The sequence below is a fragment of the Mesoplodon mirus genome, assembly GCF_964341445.2.
Source record: "Mesoplodon mirus genome assembly, chromosome: 3".
NCBI classification, from domain to species: Eukaryota; Metazoa; Chordata; class Mammalia; order Artiodactyla; family Ziphiidae; genus Mesoplodon; species Mesoplodon mirus.
In genome coordinates, this window is record NC_138978.1 from 177,089,674 (window position 1) to 177,115,247 (window position 25,574).

At 43.1% G+C, this 25,574-nt stretch overlaps 1 protein-coding gene across 1 annotated transcript in view; it reads left to right on the forward strand.

Moving 5' to 3' along the window:
- The first annotated feature begins 17,474 nt into the window (after positions 1–17,474).
- ACBD3 (acyl-CoA binding domain containing 3) overlaps positions 17,475–25,574 on the forward strand; it is a 36,425-nt gene continuing 28,325 nt past the window's right edge. The window contains exon 1 of the mRNA XM_082616279.1: positions 17,475–17,835. Coding sequence (XP_082472405.1) covers positions 17,550–17,835 — 286 coding nt within the window. The 5' untranslated portion in view covers positions 17,475–17,549. The remainder of the gene's footprint in view (positions 17,836–25,574) is intronic.

Genomic DNA, 25,574 nt, shown 5'->3' on the forward strand with positions numbered 1-25,574 from the left:
TGTACTGTGCAGGGGCCTCCGGACTCAGGCCATCACCCCAGACACTTAAGGGAAATGGACAAAGAGCTAGTGCTGTGTTTGGAGTTGCAGGGACAGAGGGGACAGACAGAGGTGGCCAGATGCCCAGTGGGTTTTTCACTTGTACCAAGTTCTTTGGCACCTGGCCCCTCATGGTGCTAGGATCACCGTGTGCCCCCCTTGCTGATCCAGACACTCTCCCACCTCACTGTCTGAAGCTTTGTAGCAGGCCCTGAGTGCCGCTTTGGTTGTGCATCAGGCCCTACAACAAGGCCTGGCAGACAGGAGGCAACAACCCTCACCCCCACCCCTCTGTTGGGAGATCCAGCCATGGTCTTATCAGACTGCTAATAAAAACCCTTGGGACGCAACATACTGGGCTTTTACTACAAAATCGTTTCATGGCCTCTGACCAATAATGCACTTCACGTAGACCCATGTTAAACCCTCTTGTGAGACTTAGCTCTCTTACACATCTACTTAGAAACCAACGGAGACAGTACAATCCAGGGGGAGGAAGGAGTATGCATGCTGGGCCAGGCACTTTTCTAACTGCTCTGTGCATATAACCTTCGTCGTTTCCCCAATAATCCATTCTTCATGTGCCTTTTCTCCCATTTTACAGGTGGGGAAACTGAGGCTCTGAGAATGTAGATGATCAGCCCAAGTACCCACAGCTTGTATGTGGTGGGGAGGGGTCTGCCCACACCTCCAAACCCCATGCAGTTCCCACCACCACTCTGCGGCGCCCAGCACTCCCTTCTAGACGATGGGAAAGCCAGAGCCCTCTTCCTCTGCTTCCCTGCCCTCTTTCATCCACCTGGGAGCATCTAGGAATCAAGGTGTTCCCTCGCACAAACCCCAAAGGGACCGAGTCTTGAGATGACAACCTGGTCCTCAGACAACCAATTTGGGGACAAAACAGATGTTCCCTGGCTCTTCTGGAGCCTGCCATCTGGTCAGTGTGCCCTCCCTCCTGCCCCTTCTCGGCACACCCGCCTCAGAAGTTTAGGATTTCTGAACCCACAAGGCTCCTCGTGAGCCCCAGACACTCTCTGGCCCTGTCCCCACTCCCAGCATAAGTCTCATGGGAGACATTCTGGCCTTCCGACCTGACTCATCCAGAGGTGTTCCGGGGGCACCTAACATCAGTTCAGCACTGTCCCGGGCACTGGGAACACAGCAGTGAACCAAACAGCAAAACTCCTGACCCCCATGGGGCTCTGATTTAGAGGCGACAGACGATAAGCAAAATAAGTGATTCATTATGTAGGCATTTGGTATGATGTTAATTAACTACATAGTTTGGTTGAAGTGCTATAAAGAGTAGGGAAGGGGGCTTCCCTGGTGGTGCAGTCGTTGAGAGTCCAACTGCCGATGCAGGGGACACGGGTTCGTGCCCCGGTCTGGGAAGATCCCACATGCCGCAGAGCGGCTGGGCCCGTGAGCCATGGACGCTGAGCCTGCACGTCCGGAGCCTGTGCTCCGCAATGGGAGAGGCCACAACAGTGAGAGGCCCGCGTACCGAAAAAAAAAAAAAAATAGTAGGGAAGGAGGATAGGGTGGATATGACACTCTTAAATAGGACGGTCAGAGAGGCCTGGAGCAAACGCTGAAGGTGACGGCTGTGGAGGGAAAAGCTAATGCAAAGGTCCCAGGGTGGCAGTGTGCCTGGTGGGTTGCAGGAACCCCAAGTCCAGTGTGTGAAGCAGGGGAAGCAGTAGGAAAACAGGCCAGGGAGGTAATGGGCCCAGATTAGTTAGTAGACACAGCGTAATGACTTTGGCTTTTCTTGGGGGCCCAAGCCCTGGAAAGCTTTGCTCAGAGGAAGGACTTTGTAACCATAGCTGATAGTGAGTTCTTTTCTGTGCTGAGTTCTGCATTCAATGCTTTCTTGCTTTCTTTCTTTTTTTTCTGGTCACGCTGCCGCATAATGCAGTCTTTTTTTTTTTTTTTTAATATATTTTATTTATTTATTTATTTTGGCTGCGTTGAGTCTTCGTTGCTGTGCGTGGCTTTCTCTAGTTGAGACGAGCGGGGGCTACTCTTTATTGCGGTGCGCGGGCTTCTCATTGCCGTGGCTTCTCTTGTTGCGGAGCATGGGCTCTAGGTGCGCGGGCTTCAGTGGTTGTGGCACGCGGTCTCTAGAGCGTAGGCTCAGTAGTTGTGGCGCATGGGCTTAGTGACTCTGCAGCATGTGGCATCTTCCTGGACCAGGGCTCAAACCCGTGTTCCCTGAACTGGCAGGCAGATTCTTAACCACTGCGCCACCAGGGGAGTCCCCAGCATGCAGAGTCTTAACCACTGGACTGCCAGGGAAGTCTTAATGCTTTCTACAGTTTATCTCACTTCACTCTCATAGCCACCCTATGTGGTAAGTACAATCACTGTGACCATTTATTTTATTTAAGGAGTGAAATTCACAGAATACAAAACTAACCATTTCCAAGTGTACAATACAGTGCATTTAGTACGTATACAGTGTTGTGCAACTATCGCTTCTAGTTCCAAACGATTTCATCACCCTCAGGGAAGACGCCGTGTCCACTAAGGAGTTACTACTCCTTCTCGCCTCTCCCAGCCTCTGGTAACAACCAATCTACTTCCTTTCTCTCTGCATTTGCTTATTCTGGATATTTTATAAAAACAGAATCATCCCCTGTGTGATCTTTCACGTCTGGTTTCTTTCACTTAAGTGAAATATTTTAAAGTTCATCTAATGCTGTGGCATGTATCAGCACTTCATTCCTTTCTCACGGCTGGAAAGTATCCCATTGTATGGTTGTCACCAGTTATTTTATAGATAAAGAAACTGTGGCTTGGACTTCCCTGGTGGCCCAGTGGTTAAGAATCCACCTGCCAATGCAGGGGACACGGGTTCAAGCCCTGGTCCAGGAAGATCCCACATGCCACGGAACAAGTAAGCCTGTGCACCACAAATACTGAGCCTGCGCTCTAGAGCCTGTGCGCCACACCTACTGAGCCCGTGCACTTAGAGACCCTGCTTCGCACAAGAGAAGGCACTGCAATGAGAAGCCAGTGCACCGCAGCAAAGAGTAGCCCCTGTTCGCCACAACTGGAGAAAGCCTGTGCATAGCAACGAAGACCCAACGCAGCCCCCAAAAATTAATTAATTAATTAAAAAAAGAAACTGTGGCTTTGGGCACAGGACTCAAGACCTCCTTATCCAAGCTGCTTAGTGGCCCAGCCTGGACCCAAGCCCAGGTCTGCCAGACACCACAGTCTAAGCTCCTCACCATGACAAGCCTCCATCCCTCCCTTCTCTCAACTCCGGCACATTTATAATCTCCCAGCATAGCGATACACGGTCTCCTGTCTTTTTTTTTTTTTTTTTTTTAATTTTTTTGGTTGAGCCGCATGTGGGATCTTAGTTCCCCGACCAGGGATCAAACCTGTGCCCCCTACATTGGGAGCGCGGAGTCTTAACCACTGGACCACCAGGCAAGTCCCTCCTGTCATTCTTGATCTGTGTTTGCAGACGTTTGGTTTCCGGAGGACAGGAGCCGAGACGCACACTTCTGCCCTCCCCTCAGCAAGTGCTGCACACAGAAGGAAATACAGGCTGGTTGGTAACCTGACTCTTCTACAGTTGATTCGATTACAAACCAGCACCAGCAGACGATTGGCTGCATAAATTATGGTACATTCATAAGATATAACGTGATGCAAGCATTGAAAACTGTGATGCGAACTAACATTCATTGTCATGAGAAAATGAAATATTGCCCCCTTCCACAGAGGGTGAAAAGCAAGCTACATGACAAACAATATGGAAAATATACCATTTTCTAAAAATAAAAAAATACCCAAACATATATTCACAGAAAAGCTTCTCGAGGGGCATTTTCAAAAATATTAACTCTGCTTATTTTTAGTTAATGAGATCATAGGTTGTACTCACTTCCTAAATTTTGGGGGGAAATACTCCAAGAAATCCGTTATTTTAAAAATCCTTCAGACAGATGGATTCACTCCCCAAAGAAGCCACATCAAAGGCCACTTGCTGCCCTGACCCCCAGTTCTCCGTGAGGCACAAGAGGAGGCCCCTCTCAGCGGTTTTCAAAGGTGCTCCCAGGCCAGGAGGCTGGATGGTGGAGTGTGAGGCAGGGAGGGCCTGATACCATAGGGTGGGCTGGTGTGTCAGCTGGGCTGGGGGACTTTGGGTCAAGTATGGGATCTTCCACCAGCTGGCGGTGACTTGGGTCAACACAACCCTTCAGGTTTCTCATCCATACAGTGTGGGTACTGGACTCTTAGGTCCCTTGCTTTTCCAGGACTCAAATCCTTCCCCGGCCTGCAGTGGGAGAAGGGATAATGACACAGCACAGCCACCTTCTGGAATGCGGCCCCTCTGCACTTCCCCAGGTGAGCCTGAGAGACTGCATGGGTGAGTGCCTCTTGTCTGGTTTCCTGTGCCCTCCACCCTGCTTAAATAAACTGGGGTATGTTGGTTCAAAGGAGATCTAGACCCAAGCAGAAAGAATTTGTAGCTCTAAATGTACTATCTGGAAAGAGGTCCCCAAGATATTGTGAAATGAAAAAAGCAAATTGCCAAACAAGTTGTTACTCTAAGCACACGTGTATGTTTTTAAAGAAGCTCTGTACTGTATTTACATGTATATATTTGCATATGCATAGAAAAAATTTCATGGAAAGATACTTGAGAAACTCTGACCTCTAGGAAGTGGGACTGCGGAGTTTAGGAGAGGGGCAGGGGAATTTAACTTTTCACTTTATACCCTGCAGTGCTGTGTGAATATTTTTCACCACAAATCTGTGTCATTTTGTGATTAATTTAAAAGTAAATATATTAGAAAGAAGTCAATAGGAATAAAGAATATTCCTTTATTAAGAATGAATTATTATTGGTATTTATATAATTATATTAATGATTATATTATAACAATATGATATATTTATCTTTTATATTTAAAACATACACCATATATTGAAGGTTACAAATTATAATTAATGTTAGTAAGGATTAGTACATAAAATTCAGAAGGAGTAAAAATAATAAGAAGAAAATATTGCCTGGTCCCACTACCTTTTGACTATTGAAATGTTCTCTGGGCCTCTCGCCCTGTTACACACCCTGACACAAGAGCTGCCATAGCCCTGCTTTCCAGGCAGCTTTTTTAAAGTTTGCTTTTTTCTTTTCTTTTTTTTTTTTTTTTTTTTTTTACCTTTGGCCATGCCATGTGGCCTGCTGGATCCCAGCATCCCAACCAGGGATTGAACCTGGGCATGGCAGTGAAAACACGGAGTCCTAATCACTGGACCTCCAGGGAATCCCCCAAAAGTTTGCTTTTTAAAAAATAAGTAGATTGGGCTTCCCTGGTGGCGCGGTGGTTGAGAGTCCGCCTGCCGATGCAGGGGATACGGGTTCGTGCCCCGGTCTGGGAGGATCCCACATGCCGTGGAGCGGCTGGGCCCGTGAGCCATGGCCGCTGAGCCTGCGCGTCCAGAGCCTGTGCTCCGCAACGGGAGAGGCCACAGCAGTGAGAGGCCCACGTACTGCAAAAATAATAATAATAATAATAATAAGTAGATACAGCCTTGCACACAGCCCTGTGCCATGGGGGAGGGTGTAGCTGGCACACTCTTGGTACTTATTTTAAGGCCCTTTATAATGGGGGTTTTATTTGATTATCACCTTTATATCTGCCTCAGCCGGAATCCTGCTGTCTGGCACCTGGAAAGCCGACACCCTAGTCCCTGCTCTGGGGCTTGCACACCACATTTTTCCTGGGTGTCAGGACTTCCTGTTGTTTGAAGATATGCAGTGTGATTGGGCTGCTTCTGACTCTTCAGTTTCTGCCTCTGAAGCCTCCCGTGGCAGCCTCTGGACCTGGTATTCTTAGTATCTCCCCTCGAGCATTTCTGCTTTTCTCACCCATGGGGGCGATGAACCTGGCAATCCGTGGGCAGGGCAGGGACACTCGATGTCCTGCCACTCACGGGTCAGGTTACCCAATTCCCACGTCCCGCTGGATGGTCATAGAGACAAAAAGCCAGTCTGTAATTATCCAAGCACAGAACCTGAATTTTACAAAGAAACACAGTGAGTTTTTGCACTAAAATTTCCAGGGAAGTATCTATGTATGAACTAATTTTCTTTCTCAAGAGTTGTTCACAATTTCAAAAAGCACATTACCAACAGCAACAGCATTATCCATCTGCATTTATAGCAGATGTTTTCAAGGTGGTTCCATGTATGCATGCAAGCATCTGACCACTTCATTATTGCCCTAGAAGTCGTGCTCAAACAGCCACAGTTTTGTTATTAATTGCTTTTCCTGCATTTCTCCTTTATATTATATTTAGGACATTAAAAATGACTGTGTACATATGATGTTTTATCTATGGATTTCTTTTAGATAGGAAGAGGGATACTAAAAGTGATCTGTTTTATGAAGAGGCTCGGGGTCTGATAGGGTTGAGATCCATGGCCCTTGGACCTCTAGGTCCCTTAGAGCAGGGATCACATCTGTTTGCCCCTCCACCTGGAATACATGATAGGAGATCAATAAATATTTGTTGACTTAATAACTAGTTAGCTATGAAAATAATTTGGGGAAGTTAACACCAGCCCCTTGCTCTGCCTTTTGCATATAGTAAGTGAGCAATAAATATTTCCTGATTGAATGTGTGAAAATGTTTGAGCTTTTGGGTAGAAGAGGAAGGCTGCAAAGGTTACATTTAAGATAACCTGCTCTTCAGAGATTGTGGGAGGACTTCAGGGGCTGAGCTCTATGAGTACAGTGAATTGCCTCCAACAGATTCACCAAATTTATTCATCCACTGAATAATTTATTCTGTATCTACTATGTGCCAGGCATGAGGAAGGTTGGCAGTCCTGGTGGCCATAACGGGTGCCACCTCAAAAATTCCTAAATTAGGCTTTGAAAAAAGGTTAATTTTTTAAAATTTATTTTATTGAAGCATAGTTGACTTAACAATGTTGTGTTAACTTCTGCTGTACAGCAAAGTGATTCAGTGATACATATATATAAAAGGTTAATTTTAAAAATACAAAAATAGGGAATTTCCTGGCGGTCCAGTGGTTAGGACTCCGCTGCTGGGGGCCCAGGTTCGATCCCTGGTTGGGGAACTAAGATCCCACAAGCCGGAAAGCGTGGCCAAAAAAAAAGAGTATTTGTAATACAGGAATAGAAGATTCATGTGGTTTTTTTAATATAAGAATACACAATGAAAAGATTTTTAAAATTAGCTGTAACCCTTCCTTCCCAGATAATCCTCAGTGACATTTTTTTTTTTTTTTGGCTGCGGGGCTTGTGGGATCTTAGTACCCGGACCAGGAATAGAACCCGTGCCCCCTGCAGTGGAAGCGTGGAGTCCTAACCACTGGACTGCCACGGAATTCACTGTGATATTTTAAAATAACGCCCATATAAGATTAGAACATTCAAACAGTACAGAAAGGTAGAAAATGAAAGGTTAAAACCTCCCTCATATATCCCATATATATTGATTTCTTTAGCTATATAAATATTTTAACCTAAAAGAACCATACTATAAACGTGGCTCTGTAATATATATAATATATATATATATATATATTTTTTTTTTTTTTTTTTTTTTTGCGGTACACGGGCCTCTCACTGCTGTGGCCTCTCCCATTGCGGAGCACAGGCTCCGGACGTGCAGGCTCAGTGGCCATGGCTCCCGGGCCCAGCTGCTCCGCGGCACGTGGGATCCTCCCGGACTGGGGCACGAACCCGCGTCCCCCGCATCGGCAGGCGGACTCTCAACCACTGCGCCACCAGGGAAGCCCCACAGTAACATATTTTTGAGATCTTTCCATTTTGGGGCATTTTTTTAAAATAGCTACTAGAACTCCCTCGAATGGACGCACCATTATGTATGTTGCTTGCCTCTTACTGCTGGGCACTTTGGTTGCTACTAATTTTTTTTTCTATTATAAATGCTGTTTTAATAAACATTCCTGTGCCTATGTCTTAGTACCCTTTTGAGGGGCTCTGTGTCTCTTATCAAGAGGCCAGGCTCAGCCTACAGCCATACCACCCTGGGCATACCTCATCTCTTCTGATATTGGAAGGTAAGCAGGGTCGGACCTCATTAGTACCTGGATGGGAGGCCACGTTCAAATCTTGTCTCACCTGCCCTGCCCCAGGCAAAACAAGGAGACTGCAAAGGAGATTTTGTCTCTCAAATAGCAGCCTCTGCTGGGCTGGGTCAGGAGAGCCTGCCATTAGGAGATAATGCTAATACGGTTAATAGAACTTGTGTAATAGTGGTTCTCTGGGTGGCAGAATTTTGCCTGATTATTTCTTTATATTATTATATGTTGACAGAATTTTCTATAACAAACATGTACTTCTAAAGTTAAAAAAAAAAAAAAGCAACCTCGACTGTATCTTAAATAGTTTTATGGCCCATCCTGGAGGGATGTAGCAGTATCTTTGCTGCTTCTTTTTCAAATTTTTAAATTTATTTTGGTAGAGGTGTAGGTGGTTTACAATATTATTTTAGTTTCAAGTGTACAACACAGTGATTCAAAATGTTTGTAGATTATACTCCATTGAAAGTCATTATAAAATACAGCTGTATTCCCTGTGCTGTACAAAATATCCTTGCAGCTTATTTCTTTTATACATAGTAGTTTGTATCCCATAATCCCCTACACTTATCTTGCCCCTTCCCCCTTTCCTCTCCCCACTGGTAACCACCAGTTTGTGTTCTACGTTTTTTTTTTAGATTCCATATATAAGTGATAACATACAGCATTTTTCTCTGACTTATTTCACTAAGCATTATATCCTCTAGATCCATCCATTTTGTTGCAAAATGGCAAATTTTCATTCTTTTTTTTGGCTGAGTAGTATTCTAGTGTGTGAGTGTGTGTGTGTGCATCTTCTTTATCCATTCATCTGTTGATGGACATTTAGGTTGCATCCATATCTTGGCTATTGTAAATAATACTGTTATGAACATTGGGGTGCATGTATTTTTCCGAATTAATGTTTTCACTTTCTTCGGATATACACCCAGGAGTGGAATTGCTGGATCATATGATAGTTCTCTTTTTAGTTTTTCGGGGAACCTCCATACTGCTTTCAGTAGTGGCTGCACCAATTTACATTTCCATCAATAGTGCAAAAGTGTTCTCTTTTCTCCACATCCTCGCCAACATGTTATTTCTTCTTCTTTTTTTTTGTGGGTTGGGGGGCTGTGCCGCACGGCCTGTGTGATCCCAGTTCCCCCACCAGGGATTGAACCCCGGGTCATTGCAGTGAAAGCATCGAATCCTAACCACTAGACCGCCAGGGAACTCCCAACATTTGTTATTTCTTGCCTTTTTGGTAATAGCCACTCTGACAGGTGTGAGGCGGTATCTCCTTGTGGTTTTGATTTGCAAAACCCTGATAATTAGCGATGTTGAGCACCTTTTCCTGTACCTGTTGGCAGATCTTACCAGGCAGGGCCTCCTCAGGGGAAAGGCTGTGCATATTCTGCATATGAAATGCAAGGGCCTCACGGGTCAGCAAGATGCTTGAAGCACTGGCAAACCTTCAGGGTACGGTCAGCTGTGGCTTCGGGGTCAGACAGACCTGTCTGCAAATCAAGGCTCCTCCACTGGCTCTAAACGAGGGTTTGTGACTCTGTGTACGTAGCTTAACCTCTGTAACTCAGTTTCCTCATTTTTAAATGTGGACAATGATGCTTATTTCAAGCAGCTCCTGTAAGGCTTAAATGAGAAATGTACATAAAGAGTTTAGCCTAGTCCGTGACACATACAACATGTTCAGTAGCTATTATTGGTGTCCTCCAATCATAAGTTCTAATTTTTAGAAAGTTTTTCCTCTTATTGAGCTAAAATTTGTTCCTGTAACTTCCTTGCATTGCTATGAAATCTGCATGCTCTTTTTTTTTAAATTTCTTTATAATGTTCTTTATTTTTGCATGCTCTTTCATTCATTCAACAAACATGAATTGGTTGTTTCCCTCGTGCCAGGGGCTGGGCCAGGCCTGTGAGCACAACTGAGAATAAAGACCAGTCCCTGTATGTGGGAGAAGTACCCCTCGTCCACATGAGAGTCATTGGGTTATGTAAGGAGAACAATCACTGCTTCCTTGACATACTTCTTTCCCAGGCTCAGCCTCCCTCTCCCACATCCATTTAGCTGTACTTCTTGCTCTTGTTGCTTGTTGATTTTAATCAAGGCTCAAAATTATCCCTTCTCCAGGAAGTCTTCCCAAACCGCACTAAGCAACTGTGTCCCCCTGCCCCAGTTATCTTGTCAGCCCTTGGGGACCCAGTTTCCATTCTTCCTATTTGTTTGCACTTGACAATTTTTTGGTGTGTTCCCACTTTTTTGTAGAGCAACCCAAGGCTTCCAGGCACTGTGCAAGGAAACGGAAGACAGCAGTCCCGAGCCACAGCCAGTGTCCCTCAGGAAACCTCAGTCAGTCTTTTGCTTGGCCACCAGGGAGCTAAAGCGCACGTGCAGGTAAAGGAAGGTTGCGCGGCACGAGTGTGTGCTGGAGCTGGAAGGAAGCTCAGGCTGCATCCGAGACACAGGACCACAAGTGACCAAGCCAACCCGGAAGTCTGGTCTCCCGGCTTCAGTTCTATGCTCTTTGGAGAGCAGTCCTCCAGTACACCCAAGCAAGGGCACATCCAGGCCTGAAGCTTGTTCAGTTATGGGGGGAAGGGGAACTCTTAAAGAAAAAGGATAAAAAAATTAGGTACAAAAACGAATGCTTAATTATAATGAGAAATGAAACCACAATGAAGCACAAATGCTAAAAGAGCTGATTAGTGTGACGAAATTGAAATGACACAGTCGTAACAACAGCTATTACTGTTATTTGATTCCCCGATACATCTCTATGCTTATTTTTCTTCCTACATTTTTCTTGGCTGCATACTTCTTGTTCGCCATATGATACCAATTGCATAACTTAGTTTTCTACTGAGAGAATGGAAAGGTAATTCATTCTTTCCTCTAGCATGGCTGATCAAAATTTGGTTTTTATATTCATTTCGAAAATTTTCCTCATCTGGGCAAACCTGCCCAAAGCCCCAGGCTTCATCCTGGCTCTCCAGCTCCCAGGCGGGGCCCCAGCAGCTGCTCGTCTCGCTGCCCGCATCCCACTCCCCCGACCCAGGAGATGTCTACAGGGCCGTGGGGGCAGCGGCGAGCCTGGCAGTCCCAGGAGCACCCCGCGTGGAGAATGAGCCCGGCTGGGGCAGCGCTACCGCCTCCAGCCAGCAGGTGGGGCTGAAAAGCCCCTGAAGCAGAAGCCTTAGTCTCGGAGCATCTTTTGAATAGATCCTTGGAATCAGGGGCCTCCATTCCTAAACATTTAACTTCTTCTTACTGTAAGTGGAGGATATTACTTTATAATCATCATCATCGTTATTATTATATGAATATTATTATTTGCAATACAAATGAAAATTGTCTTTCATTGCTAATGTTGATTAGATCTCAGTAATGGGATTACAGAAGCGTTGTTTTTTAGATACAAATGTCTATGTCTTTGTGTGTGTGTGTGTGTGTGTGTGTGTTTGTTGGGTTTTTTTTTTGTGTGTGTGTCTATGTCTTTGACTTTTTTTTTTTACTATAATAAAGGAAGAATGCTCTTTTATTAATCTGATGTCCATTAAATATCTCTGCAGCTGTTACATTAATGTTAGGTGTCTGGTGCATAAATGTATACACACTGCTACAGTTGATAGATTTACACTGTACACTAGTCATCCCTGTCTGACTTCTTTTATTAGACTCACTTTTACTTTTGAACCTGAAGAAATATATATCATTTCATAATGGAAAGTGGCCCTTAAGAGTGTTTTGGATGTGAAGGCCTGAGAGGAATGATAACAGCAGCTATACTGATCATATCTTATCTGTTCAGGGATTTTACAGTTTCTAAAGCACTTTCACAGATATAAGTTAATTTAGGCCTTTCAACATCTTGTGATGGAACCAAGGCAGAAACAATTTCTACCTTTTATAGATAAAGAGATAGAGGTCCAGAAAATGGTCCTAAGGTCACAACACCTAAAAAGTGACAGGTTCAGTCTCTTGCCCTTACCTACTCTGGCTGGCTCTGTTGCACATCTCTTTGGAATCCATCTCTTCCTTGTCATCTCCCTATGCAGCTCCTCTTCTCCTGGGCTAACAACAGCTTCTTTCTGAGCTCCCTACTGCCAGCTTCCCCTCCAGATTCTCCTTCCACCACCACCCAAGTTATCTGTGAAACTCCCTTGCATAAAATCCTTCAATGGCTCTCCATCACCTTCAGGACCGTCTCTGGCCTACCCTTCTAAGCTCTGCACATCTGACCCCTCCTACGTCTTCAGGCTCATCTCCTGTCACTCCTCCAAGGCTAACCAAACATGCTGGTCTCTCTTAACCCTCAGGAAGTTAGCAAATGGTATTCCCTCTGCCTGGAATTCTACTTTCTTCAAATGTAAACATGCACAATGATCATACTTATCTCCTCTCTGAAGCCATCTCTAAACCTTCCTGGCGATATGCCATTCTCTTTCTTCTGCATTAGGGAGTTCCAAACACAAATGCCTACAGTGGCTAGGCAGGTAACAATATAAATAGAGTTGGTGTAAAATGATCACTAGCACCAGCTACAGGCCCATGATAAACATCAAGGACAGCATCTATCACAATGGGCTGGGGGGATTCTCGCAAACTCGAGAACACGTGTCCCTTCTTAAGAAGGCAGCCTCTGCATAATTCCAGCTCATGGATGTCTAGCATCAATGCCAGGCCCAGTGTCACCAAATTTCTTAATTTTTAAAGGTAACTCAGAAATCTGGACTCTTACATTAAAATTCCAGATTTGGGGGGAACTCCCTGGCGGTCCAGTGGTTAGGACTCGGCGCTTTCACTGCCATGGGCCTGGGTTCCATCCCTGGTCAGGGAACTAAGATCCCACAAGCCACGCAGCAAGGCCAAAAAATAAACAAATAAAATAAAGTAATAATTCTGTTAAAAAAAATTCCAGATTTTGAAATGCTAGCAACCCATTCAGATTTAAAGCACTACAGGGACCAACTCTTGCAAGCCAAGTAAAAGACATTAGTGGGCAGGGTTCATCCAGCGGGCCTCCAGTGTGCAATCTTTCTTCTACAACTTTTTGGCTGCGTGGCTTGCAGGATCTTACTTCCCCGACCAGGGTTTGAACCTGAGCCCTTGGTAGTGAAAGCGCGGAGCTGTAACCACAGGACCGCCAGGGAAATCCCTCTTGTCTACATTTTAATGGAACATTGTACATAACAGTGGCCAAAATGTACTAAACATTCACTATGTGCCTGGCAGTTCCTTTTCTAAGTGCTTTACGTGTATTCATGCATCCAGTCTTCCCAACAGCCTGAGAGGTGGTTACTATTATTATCCCCATTTTACAAAGGAGGAAGCAGAAGTTAAGTAACCTGCTCAGGGTCACTGAGTTGGTGAGTGCATTCCAGTACTGGCAGCCCACCTGTAATATAAATGCTTCTCTCGTGATCTCACCTACTGGACCATGATTCCTTTGTGGTCCACAGCCTCTCATCTGTGTATTTCCTACAATGTCTAGTATAGGGGGCACTCCCTAAATGTACGTTGAGCTGAACTGATATTGCATGTAATAGATGTAATTATACCTTCATTCATTCACTCAGTAAGACATTTGGAGTGCCTACCATGTTTCCTGTCCTGTGTTAGGGACTGTGGGAGTCCAGGGACATAGCCTTTGGTCTCCAGGTGCTTCCAGTCAAGGATCACAAAATAATTATCATTACCAAAGGGCAGTAATTATCATTACTAAATTAGACTCACTGCAGAATTTTACCAAGGACCGAATATGAATTCACAAGATAAAGCAGGGAACGTATAATTCAACCCACTCTCTGTCTGGTGATCTAACCGTATTTCAGAGATGAAAATATGTGGAGGGAACAAAGGGAAAGGTTGATTTTAGGGAAGAAACTTCAAAAGCATTTCAGCAATGGTAATACTTCATCTGGCAAATGACTGAAAGGGATGGAGCTTAACTGAAATTCACACAACAAAGTTGGTTGATTGAAAAGCACTCTCTTTTGTATAGGAACAGACTTGGGGAAGATATTTGAAAGGCTTCAGAAAATATACCTTTTTGCTGACTCTGTGTCTCCTCACATATAAAAGACAGGAGTGGGGATATAGAGGTAGCTTCTCTGAACTGTTTATAGAAATCAACTTCTACTGTGACAAACACATTCTAACAAATACCTATTGAGATGGCTTGAGGGAGGGAGGCATTACAGAAAGGGTGAAGGACATGTCATCTTGATTGTCTGACAGGTCTGACAGGTATACGTGTATGTTAAAACTCATCAAATTGTAAACTTCGAGTACTTGCAGTTTATTTGACGTCAGTCATACCTCCATAAAGCTGTGGAAGAAGTTTCCTAGACTCTTGCTGTTCAAAATGTGGTCTGTGGACAGCAGTATCAGCCCAGAAAGCTTATTAGAAATGCAGACTCTTAGGCCTCCCTCCTGAGTCAGAATCTGCAGTTTAACGATACCCTTGTGTGGTTCTCATACACATTAAATTTGACCTCTTATAGTGAATGTCTGGAACTCATTTCCTACCATGAGTTGTTAAAGAAAAATTATATTTCCTAATCTGTTTTAGGTCACTAAGAGCAACTACCTACAGGGCATTCTTTGATAGTTACGTTAGGAAGAGGTTTATGTGTTTGATCTAGAGGACGTGCAGATTTTTCAAGAATATTCAATATGTTAAACTCTAAAACAATAAAATGTCAATAATTACCACTGTATCATATTTTACCTGTCCATCTTCCTAGGTGTGTTCTGTAGGTTTTAATATTTACACTAAGCTAACAAAATTTTTTTTTCTGATTACAAAAGAAATGCTTATTGTAGAAAACTTGGAAAACAGAATCTATAATTCCAGGAAGTAGAGTTATATTTACCCATCTCATTATCACCCTCAAAAGTTATTGAGTACTAAAGATAGAATACAAACATGTAGGGTATTTATGACTTCTTGGAGGTTAGGCCTTGTGATATGCATATCTTTAAAGTAATTAGCGCTTCTCTGGTGGCGCAGTGGTTAAGAATCCGCCTGCCAATGCAGGGGACACGGGTTCAAGCCCTGGTCTGGGAAGATCCCACATGCCGCGGGGCAGCTAAGCCTGTGCACCACAACTACTGAGCCTGCGCTCTAGAGACCGTGCTTCACAACGAGAGAAGCCACCGCGGTGAGAAGCCTGTGCACCGCAGCAAAGAATAGCCCCCACTCACTGCAGCTAGAGAAAGCCTGCGCGCAGCAACGAAGACCCAACACAGCCAAAAATATAAAACATTAAAAAACATTAAAAAAAATAAAGTAATTAAAGTTAAATCTAAAGATCCAAGCTAAGTGAAAAAAAATCACTGGGCTTAGAGTACTAGAGTTTGTTTCGAGATGTGGGTTTACCATAGATCAATGAAGCTTAAGCTTCAGGGCCCCTCACTTGCACAGGCCACTTCCAAGGCCCTCGGAGAGGCCCTGGCAATATATTTACCAGATCAAATGTTTCTGTAAAAGTTTCTAAAGTAAGATATTTAAGACCACTGTCACATTGTATTCAGACTTCCATCACTTCTCTTCTGCATTAAGTGGTACAGGAATGGCCACTGGCTTTTTTGAGACCTGGCTAAGGGAACAATGATTGAATTAGGGATACATTTCATTTGGGTTTACTGGCGTGCATTTATGGTTTGCAGTCATTTCCGGCTACTGTTAAATTATTACTCACCGTGGGTGTAGGAATGGCTTTCTGGAATACACCTACTGCCCATTATGCCAGCTCAGCCAGCACCATGTCACAGAGGTGCAGGACTAGAGGGCAAAAGAACTCTGTGATGCCTGGCACAGGAATGTGATGCCATGGGCAGCAGAGGAGAAACAAGATTTGAAAGAAAAGGAGAAACTAGCCCATAGAAAATCCTTCCGACTATCAGAAGTAAAAAATCCTTCCGACTCTAAGTAGGGGATCAAATCTCTCAATGCCTAACCTAAAATGGAGGTTTTCACTCATCAGGAATCTAAGTAATGTCATATATACAATTATAAGTGCACCATACTTATTTTTGTTTGTATGGAATCGAATGGAATATATTAGAATTCTTGCATTTGTGGGACACAAACTTGCAGTTGTACTGTAGTGAGTCTTTATGTAAAGTCACATGTTTTGTTCATCTTAACGGAGGAGATTCTGTCTTAACATAGCAGATAAATCTTGTCCTGAAAATCGCTGGAGATCCAGTAAAAACCAGGCAAAAAATTGCCATTGAAGCAGCCAGACAGCCCTGAAATATTATAGCTCATAAGTGAGAGAAAATTGACACGTCTTCCCAAATTTGACAATAACCCTAAAAAAATACACAGTAATTCAGTAATAAGTTGTGAAGCTAAAATTTATAAGCAATTAATAATAAAAAAAGAAAGGATCACCATGCTAAAGACTGATTTTTCTATTTTCCTTATAGAAAACATTACAAAGTAATTATCATAGGAAAAGCTGATCAAAAGTATACAGCCAAAAAGTGTGGGGAAAATTATCATAAATGTTGCCCATAAAGTCTAGGAACACAGATAAATATACATAATGTTGTCAAGAGCTTTTTCAATCTTTAAAAAATAAATAAAATAATTATGTTCTGGATTTCTGGACGCCCTGTAGAAGTGTGTCAGGAAGTTAATAAAAATTTTATGGTTATCTGTGTGATGTTTGTGAGTTTTGTTAACTTTTCAAAATGTCACTTGTGAGTTCTTTCTCATTCTAAATATATATTCACTTTCCTACCTCTCTGCTCGTAATTTTTGTGTTTTTTACTTAATGAGGGCCCCACAAATAGTAGGAGCTTCAGTTCCCGAAAAAACCAGGATGTGCCCTTCCACGACAGTCTCAGGAGCCACGGAATTTCTCTGCAGTCTCAGTTTCTTCTTAAAAAAAAAAAAAAAAAAAAGGGCATTTGCTCGGCATTTCCTTAGAATTGCCAGAGTTCTGCCAACCATACAACTCTCTACAAATGCGGAGGGTCTGACCGGAGGGGTAGGGCGCTCACCAGCAGTCACCCTCCCGTCACAGACCTTACTCGGGGTCCCTCTGACCCCGCCCGACCCCTCCCCTGCCAGACACCGCGAGCCGCAGGAAAGAACGGCGGGGCGGGGGCCGCTGGGCCGTAGTACCCTCCCTCCGGGAGGAAAGAGGGCCGGAGGGGGACCGGGTGAAGGTGGGCGCGGGGCGCTCGGGACCCGCGGGGCTAGGGGTCGGGGCGAGTGGTGGCAGAGGGGGGCCGACCAACGGATGGGGAATGGGGGGCGGGGCACCATGCCCGGGAGCGCTAGATTCTACTCGGCGGCGGAAGTTCCGGTGTCGGTAGGCGGAGGTCAGAGGTCAGCAGGAAGTCGATACGTGGCCGCCGCCTGTCCCCGCCGAGGAGGTGCAGCAGGCGGAGATGGCGGCGGTGCTGAACGCAGAGCGACTCGAGGTGTCCGTCGACGGGCTCACGCTAAGCCCGGACCCCGAGGAGCGGCCCGGCGCGGAGGGCGCCCCGCTGCTGCCGCCGCCGCTGCCGCCGCCCTCGCCTCCCGGGTCCTGCCGGGGCCCGGGCGCCGCAGGGGAACAGCCGGAGCCCGGGGAGGCGGAGGCTGGGGGCGCGGCGGAGGAGGCGCGGCGGCTGGAGCAGCGTTGGGGCTTCGGCCTGGAGGAGCTGTATGGCCTGGCGCTGCGCTTCTTCAAAGGTAAGCCGAGCAGGCCCCACCCCCGCCGCCTCTGCCCGGCCCCGGGGAGACTGGACCCGTCTCGTCCTCACCCACCCGTGCGGGACCGCGGTGACCGGAGCTGGGCTCTGTCCTTGGGGTTACCCGAAGTTTGTCACTACCCGCTTGGCCACTAGGTCCCACCCGTAGGGGCCTGGAACCTTGGTTTAGCAGTCCGGGTCCCGCCTCCCTGAGGTTACCGGGGCATCTTACCTGATTTAGCTTCTCGGTTTTCCAGGAGACTGGGTGGAAGAATGAGCCCTCTCTTTCCCAGAGGTTCCCGTTCTGGGATTTTTTTTTTTTTAACTGTCGCATTCGTTTTCCTGTTTCTTATGGCTTGGCACGTCAGAACCACCGATTTTTGCCCTTTTTCCACAGTGAAAGAAATCTTCCCATGGGTTTCATACATACACTTTACATTCATTCTGGAGAGCCTAGGACTTGATCATCTGGCAGTATTGAGGTGGCAGAGAGAAAGAAGTAAAGTATTAATCCCCCTTGGCTTGTCAAACTCTGAAGAGAAGGGATGCTCACTGTGTAACTAGTAACTTCTAGATGGTTAAAATTTTACCTTATAAGCAATGTCCAAGAGTGAATTCTAAGATTAAGGCCTAAAAGTACCCTCTGTACTTCTCACAGAATTAATTGTAATACATCTTGTCTTAGAGCTAGATTGTGGTGTGTGGGTTTTTTTAATTGGGTGATTCACGTAGTCAGATGGTGGTGGTACCAGTCACATGACCTTGTCAGTGGGAAAAACTGATGAGAAGAGATGCTTAGATCTTGTGGGGTAGTTGAGCAAGGAGAAACATCGGCCAATGAAACTTTAGTGGTTGCTAGTTTCCGTATACATTCCAGAACAGCATATTTATGACACTTTTCCCAGAGGGAGTACCTTTTGGAGTACATATTTTACTAGCTGAAGTTGAGTCGTTGAAAGTAGTGATACATTTGAAAGTTATTTGTTTTCTCTGAAAATGAGTCTGTGCAAACTAATGAAAGTCTTTTATAAATTTTCCAGAATATTTGGTCATTCCCCTTCATTGCATTTTTTATTGAAAAGTTTACCCTTGAAATATTCATCGTCATTGCACGGTGAGTTCAGCTCTCCGTGCCAGCTTGGGGAATTGGTAATGGCTAATGGGTTTTGGATCACTTGACCCTTAGGTCACTGGCTTGAATTTAGAGTTTCCTGAGGTGATGATATACTACCACTTATGTAAAAATCTGGTGGTTTCTGTACAATTCATATAACTACATTTTACTTAAAATTTTTATTCTTGGAACTTACTTTTCCGGTGTACAATAAGATTAAAGTATATTATAGCAGAATAACGTGTAAGAATAGAAAAGAATGAACTTCTAACTTTCGCCATATAACTAACAAAAAAATAAATGGATAATTTTATCTTCTGAGCCTGTCTTATTTGAAAATGGTAGTAATGTCTTCTTTGAAAGATTAAAACACTCTTAATGTGCAGTAAATTTAGCATTGCTTGGGAGTCAGGAAGCTCTGGATTCTTTTTGGGGGGGGCTGTGCCGCGCAGCCTGCGTGATCCCAGTTCCCCGACCAGGGATTGAACCCGGGCCACGGCAGTGAAAGGGCCAGGTCCTAACCACTGGACCTCCAGGGAATCCCTCTGGATTCTATTTACCATGTACTCCTAGACAATTAACTTTTCCAGACTCAGTTTGTTTATATAGAGAGATATAATATGGCTGGATTAAATGAAATTTGACATCTCAGATTTAAGGTTTAGTGCTCTAAACCTAACATTTTAACATGTTTGTTGAGTGGCAGGACTCCTAGGGGAACCTGTCATTTGGGACCTAGTTATCAGTCACCTTAAAGAAAAAAGCTACATTGATACTTATGATTTACTCAGTTCCGAAGTTAAGCTCTCAAAGCAATATCCAAGTACTTAAAAGGAGAAATAACAGTCTAGCAATCAAAAGCTCCCTTTCTGCATGGATCATTACATGTTAGCAATGAAGAAGCTATTAGTATATGAGGTTCCTGAGTTGGGGTGGGGGGGAAGGATCTAAAAACAGAAGAATTATGGAAGGTAGGGTGAGTCAAGTGTTGGCTGCCTTTGTTTTAATGTGTGAATTTTTCCAGCATAATACTTGGCATTTTTATCAGTCTTGCAAGGACTTTAATAAATCACTGTTTTGTGGTTTTGTATCTCACATGAATTAGAAATAACATTACACTTTATCTTTTGCTGTGGAATAAATACGAATCTTGAAAGCATGGCTATCTTTTTCCATTGAAAATAACTTGGATTGGGAATTAGGAACCCTGTTTCTCATTCTGTCCCTGTCACAGTGATCACAGGCCAGTGACTGAACCCATTGTGTCAATTACCTAACCCTCTTAGTTTTTGAAGGTAAAAGTAAAATAATAGATGAAAATACTGGAAAATGTAAGTTAGCATTCTACCATCTAAGCTCCAGACATTGTTGAATCCTTATTATGGATCAAGTTTTATATAAGGTTACCACTGTAAATGAATAGTATATTCCCTTTTGCTATTATGGAACTTAGAGTCCAAAAGAGGAGTTAAAGACCCGGTGGCAACTGCAATACAATGTGGAGGATCCAGAGAGCAAATGCCATTCCAGAGAAGGGGGAAGGCCAAGAGCCATGAAAGGGCAAGGCATGTGTGTCGGGGAAATGGCAGATAGGAAGTAGGTACTGTAGTTTGATGGAGAGAGCTGGGAAGGTAAGTTGGTGTCAGATCCGTGGAAGGACTGGAATGCTATTGTAAATAGCCTTTTTGACAGCAGACAGTGAGGAACCATTGAAGGTTTTTAAAAGGAGGAGCAAAGTTGCCCAGTTCTACTTTAGGAAGATTAAGCTGGTTTTCTTATCTCTTTGGGTTAAGGAATGAATCAGCTGGCTTTATTGTAGCCTTTATACTTCTTGGATAGAGTTAACCTGGGGAGTTGTGTTTTGGTTTTTAGAGTTCTTGGGGGTGAGTTTTTCCTTCTCTAATACTTTGTTGCCTCACTCCATTAAGCTGGTAGATGGTTGCATTAATTTAAAATTCCAGAGTGATAATTGCCACCAGTTATTGAGCAGATGTTCACTAAATATCAGGTACTATTTTGAGAGCTGTATATATACTGTTTTGTTTAATCCTCTACAAGCCCTTCAGTGGGGGTGTCATCCTGGTTTCTTAGTTGAGAAACTTGCCCTATAGGCCCGTGAGTTATCAGTAGTAAGAGGCAGAGCGGGTCCTGGGTCTGTCTGATTCCAAAGGCAGTTCTTCCCGCTCTAGGAGATGAAAAGCAAATAGGAGCCTTGCTTTTTGATGGTGTTCCTAGGAAGATATTCAAAACTACCTACCTTGTTGCCTTATCACATTTTAGAACTTCTTTACTATATTTGCTTGAAAATATTAAGAGCTAATGGGAAGAGATTGTTTTTCTGCTCATGGTCACTTGATCGAGAATCTCTTCAGAGATCTGGAAAGGTAAAGTGTGGGAGAATCATCTGCTCTAAGTTCCCACATAACATTGTTACCCGGTTTCCAATTTTGGTGGTTATGAAAAAATCCCCTCCAAAGGACTGAAGTAAATGTGCCCATCAAAAATATTGATAAATGCTAAATCTCGTTGCTACTAATACATTATTAGACCTTTTGAGAGGCCTGCATTTAGCCAACATAATGATTGTGTTTTACTCTTGGTAAATTGAAAATGGATGTGTGATTCATTAGCAGTTGAAAAATGGTAATATTCTAATTGTCTTTCCTTCACTGTAATACTTTTCCTCACATGCTATTTGGTTTGGGGTACAGCTTAAATAAGAAAGAAAAGATAAATGCTTCTTTCCCATTATTAGGTTTCAAAATAATGAGTTGTTTCCCTTAGCAGCCTCAAAAGGTGACAGTTTTCAAAATGTTATATACTCATGCATGTAAACCTTTTTTTTTTTTTTTTTTTACTTAGGCTCTTATTATTGATGCTCAAATTGTACAATCTTTAGCAAGTGGTGGCCTCTTAAGATTGGCTCCTAAGTTCCTTTGACATGACTAGTAGTCTTTTATAGCTTCCTTGGTATCTGGTATGATGAGATGTTCCAGATTCATCTTATACATTTCCTGCCTCCATAGGAATCAGCCATTTCTCCAAAGAGACATGGTTCCTGTAGTGGGAAGTGGCATTTGAAGAGCCGTAATCTGGGTGTTAGCAGTGGACGCTCATTGCTACTGGATTGGTCGTTATTTCAGTAGACAGATCTAGGGTGTGTGTGTGTGAGGGGAGTGATAAGTTTTTGAGGCTGCGATATGTGAAAGGAAGCTGTAGTTGAATTTGGAGGAACTTAAGTCTAGGACTCAGTTTCTCTGTGGAATTGTTAATGTATTTCCACTAGCGTTGCTGTCGATGACACCGTGTTACATTGCTGATAGCAGAGAAGCAATCATATGGACACACTGAATAGTTCCATTTCCTTCTGTCCTCTTGAAACATATGCATCTCCAAGAACTTTTATAAATGGCTCCATTAATGTTTTAAAATACTGTACAACTGTAATTTATTCTTTGGTAACATAATAATTAGTGTGTGCCTCCTGGACTTAAGTGGACTAGCTTCAGATAATTTCAAGTTTAATTGTTACTATTGAATATCTATTAAATGTTGAGCTTATTTTTCCCTTCTTTCTTTATTTTCTTTATCTTTAGGTATACATGGATAGCGTAGGAGGATGTAATAGACCTAAGAGACACTTATAAGAAAGAAAATGATAGCCGCCAAGAATAGTAATGCCTTTTAAACATCTGCTTTTTTTATTTGCTATTTCATATTAGATTTGAGCTGAACTAAAATTTTCCTTTGATACTGGATTCAAGGATATGTTTATATATGTGTTTGTATGTGTGTATTTTTTGTATATATTTTGTATATGTGTATATTTTAGTGTAACTGATTTTAACATTTGCCTGAGGCCTCCCTTTTATTTACTGCACATGCAGAAAAGTACACAAATCATAAATGGCGCTTGATGAATTTTTACAAAGTGAGTACACTTTGGTAACCAACAACCAGAAGGAGGTAATGTTTACTTTTATCAGTTAGCTAAAACGAGAGCTACTCTGGCTCAGTATTTAAGGAAGTTGAGTTCTGGAGTGAACACTACCTGGGGTACTTTTTCCTAGTTTTGCCACTCAGTTGTTTAAAATCTGCCTTCCTTTACTCAAATTGTTGTAAGAATTTTAAGAATTGTGTGTGTATATATATATATATGTATATAAACTCTTAGCACAGTACCTAGCAATTGGTATTCTGTGACTGCTTCTGTTGTTGAAGAGGAGAGATTACCAAGAATTTATTAGAGAGTGTGTTGAATTAATGGGGGGGAAGATCAACTTTCATTAAGCACTTTGTACATGCTAGACAGTTTCCAGAGTTTCATACTCATTAACTCAGAAATACTGCATTTATTATACTTTCTTATAAGTAGTATAAGAATGTATCAGTCAGTTTTTTTCTCAATTGAACATGGACAAGATGTGGTTTTAATATTAATATTTCTAAAAGATGAATTTTATTCAAAGTGTATTCTCTGCCAGGCAACAGTGATAGGGCCATGAAAGAAAACAGATTTGAGCTTAGGCTGCTTTGGGGGAAATTCTGTATCTGGCATGAGAGAAGGGGGAGGTGGTCCTGCTATCTTCCACACAGTTCAGACAATCCCTGGATACTGCTTTCAGTTTGAGGCATCATTCTTTAGGATTGAAGACAAAATGGAGCTCATTCAGAAGAGAGCAACTTGTATAGTGTGGGAATTCGAATCCCTGCCATCATTATCATAATAGCTGCTGTTTAGTGAGTGTCTGCTCTACTCAGGCACTGTATCAAGACTTTGGAACACATTATTTCTAACCCTCACAAGAAATGTGAGAAGTTATTATCTCCATTTTATTGATGGCAAAACTGAGGCTAAGAAAGGTTATCTGTGTCTGTGTTATATACTTAGTAAATAGCAGAGCTGGGTCTTTAGGAGGTATGTATGAGTGAATAAGCTGGGAATATTTAGCCTAAAGAATAGAGAACTCAGGGCAAATATGATGTACAGTATTTTGTGGCTTTTTTTGAGGTCTGATCTGTTAGATGTGTTTTATTTAATGCCAAGGACTAGAAATAGACCCTGTGGATAAAATTGAGACAGATCTACTCAGAATAAAGAGCTAAAATAAAAGTCACAGCTATCCAAACATGGAATAGGCTGTTTGAGACAATGAATTCCCATCACCAGGAAGAGTTCAAGCATACGTTAGCAGTAACTAGGTGGGTATGCTTTGATTTCTTTATCTTAATCTTTTATGTATCTACTTCAGGTTTTTTCTTCGTTGTTACTGTGAGGCTTATATAATATAGTTATACTATAAAATACTATACTGTAGTATAAAAATATAGGTTAAGCTGATAACTTCCATAGCATACAGTAACTCTATTCTTTCACTTCTCCCTCCCTCACATTTTAGATTATTGATGTTACAATATACATCTTTTTATATAGTGTGTCCAGTAACAAATTATTGTAGAGCAAGTGGTTATGTAGAGAGGATTTGAACTTTGGTTGTGCATTTCAGTCGTCTATCTTTAATATCCTTTCCAACCCATAGATTTTATTGGCTTTCATTTCATCAAATAAAGGCTAGAAGGAACATTGAAATAATTTGTTACCTTCCTCTATCTTAACGTCCAGAGAGAAGAGAAAAATATTTCTCAGTAAACTTACTCTGACAGTTGACATGTGAGACTAATAACCTTTTGTTTAATTAATTTCAGATGGAAGGGTAATCTTTCAGAGCTTTGGGCTTGGTAACTGTGATTATAATGCTATTATCAAATTATTTATGCTGTCTTACTAGAACTGTAAAGTTAGATACTTATGAATTTAATAGAAATGTAATCTAGAAGCCATTTCTCTCTTTATTGAGAAAATGTGTTACCACAAATTTAGTGACTTAAAGCAACACATACTGTTTTATAGTTCTGGAGGTTAGAAGCTCAAAATGGGTCTCACGGGGTTAGAATCCAGGTGTCAGCAGAGCTCTGTTCCTTCTGGAGGCTCTAGGGGAGAATCTGTTGCCTTTTCCAGCTTCGGGAGGCCAGCTGCATGCTTTGGCTTGTGGCCCCTTCCTCCATCTTCAAATCTAGCAGCATAACGTCTTCAAATCTCCGTCTGACTCTTCTTGCTCTCCCTCCATTTATAAGGACTCTTGTGATTACTTTGGGCCCACGTGGGTAGTCCAGGATAAGGTCAGCTGCAATCTTTTTTTTTTTTTTTTTTTTTTTTTAAATTTTGCGGTACGCGGGGCCTCTCACTGTTGTGGCCTCTCCCGTTGCGGAGCACAGGCTCCGGACGCGCAGGCTCAGCGGCCACGGCTCACGGGCCCAGCCGCTCTGCGGCATGTGGGATCTTCCCGGACCGGGGCACGAACCCGCGTCCCCTGCATTGGCAGGCGGACTCTCAACCACTGCGCCACCAGGGAAGCCCCAGCTGCAATCTTAATTCCCCTTTTTCATGTAACCTGACATATTCACTGGGATGTAGATTCTGAGGATTAGATGTGGATATCTTTGGGGAGGGGGTGGTATTACTATACTTAGCACATGTTATAATGTCTTAAGAGCTGATTACTGAAATTGAGCATATGAGTTTACTCCTTTTACCTTTTTATCAAAGTGAAAACCAAGGCAATTTA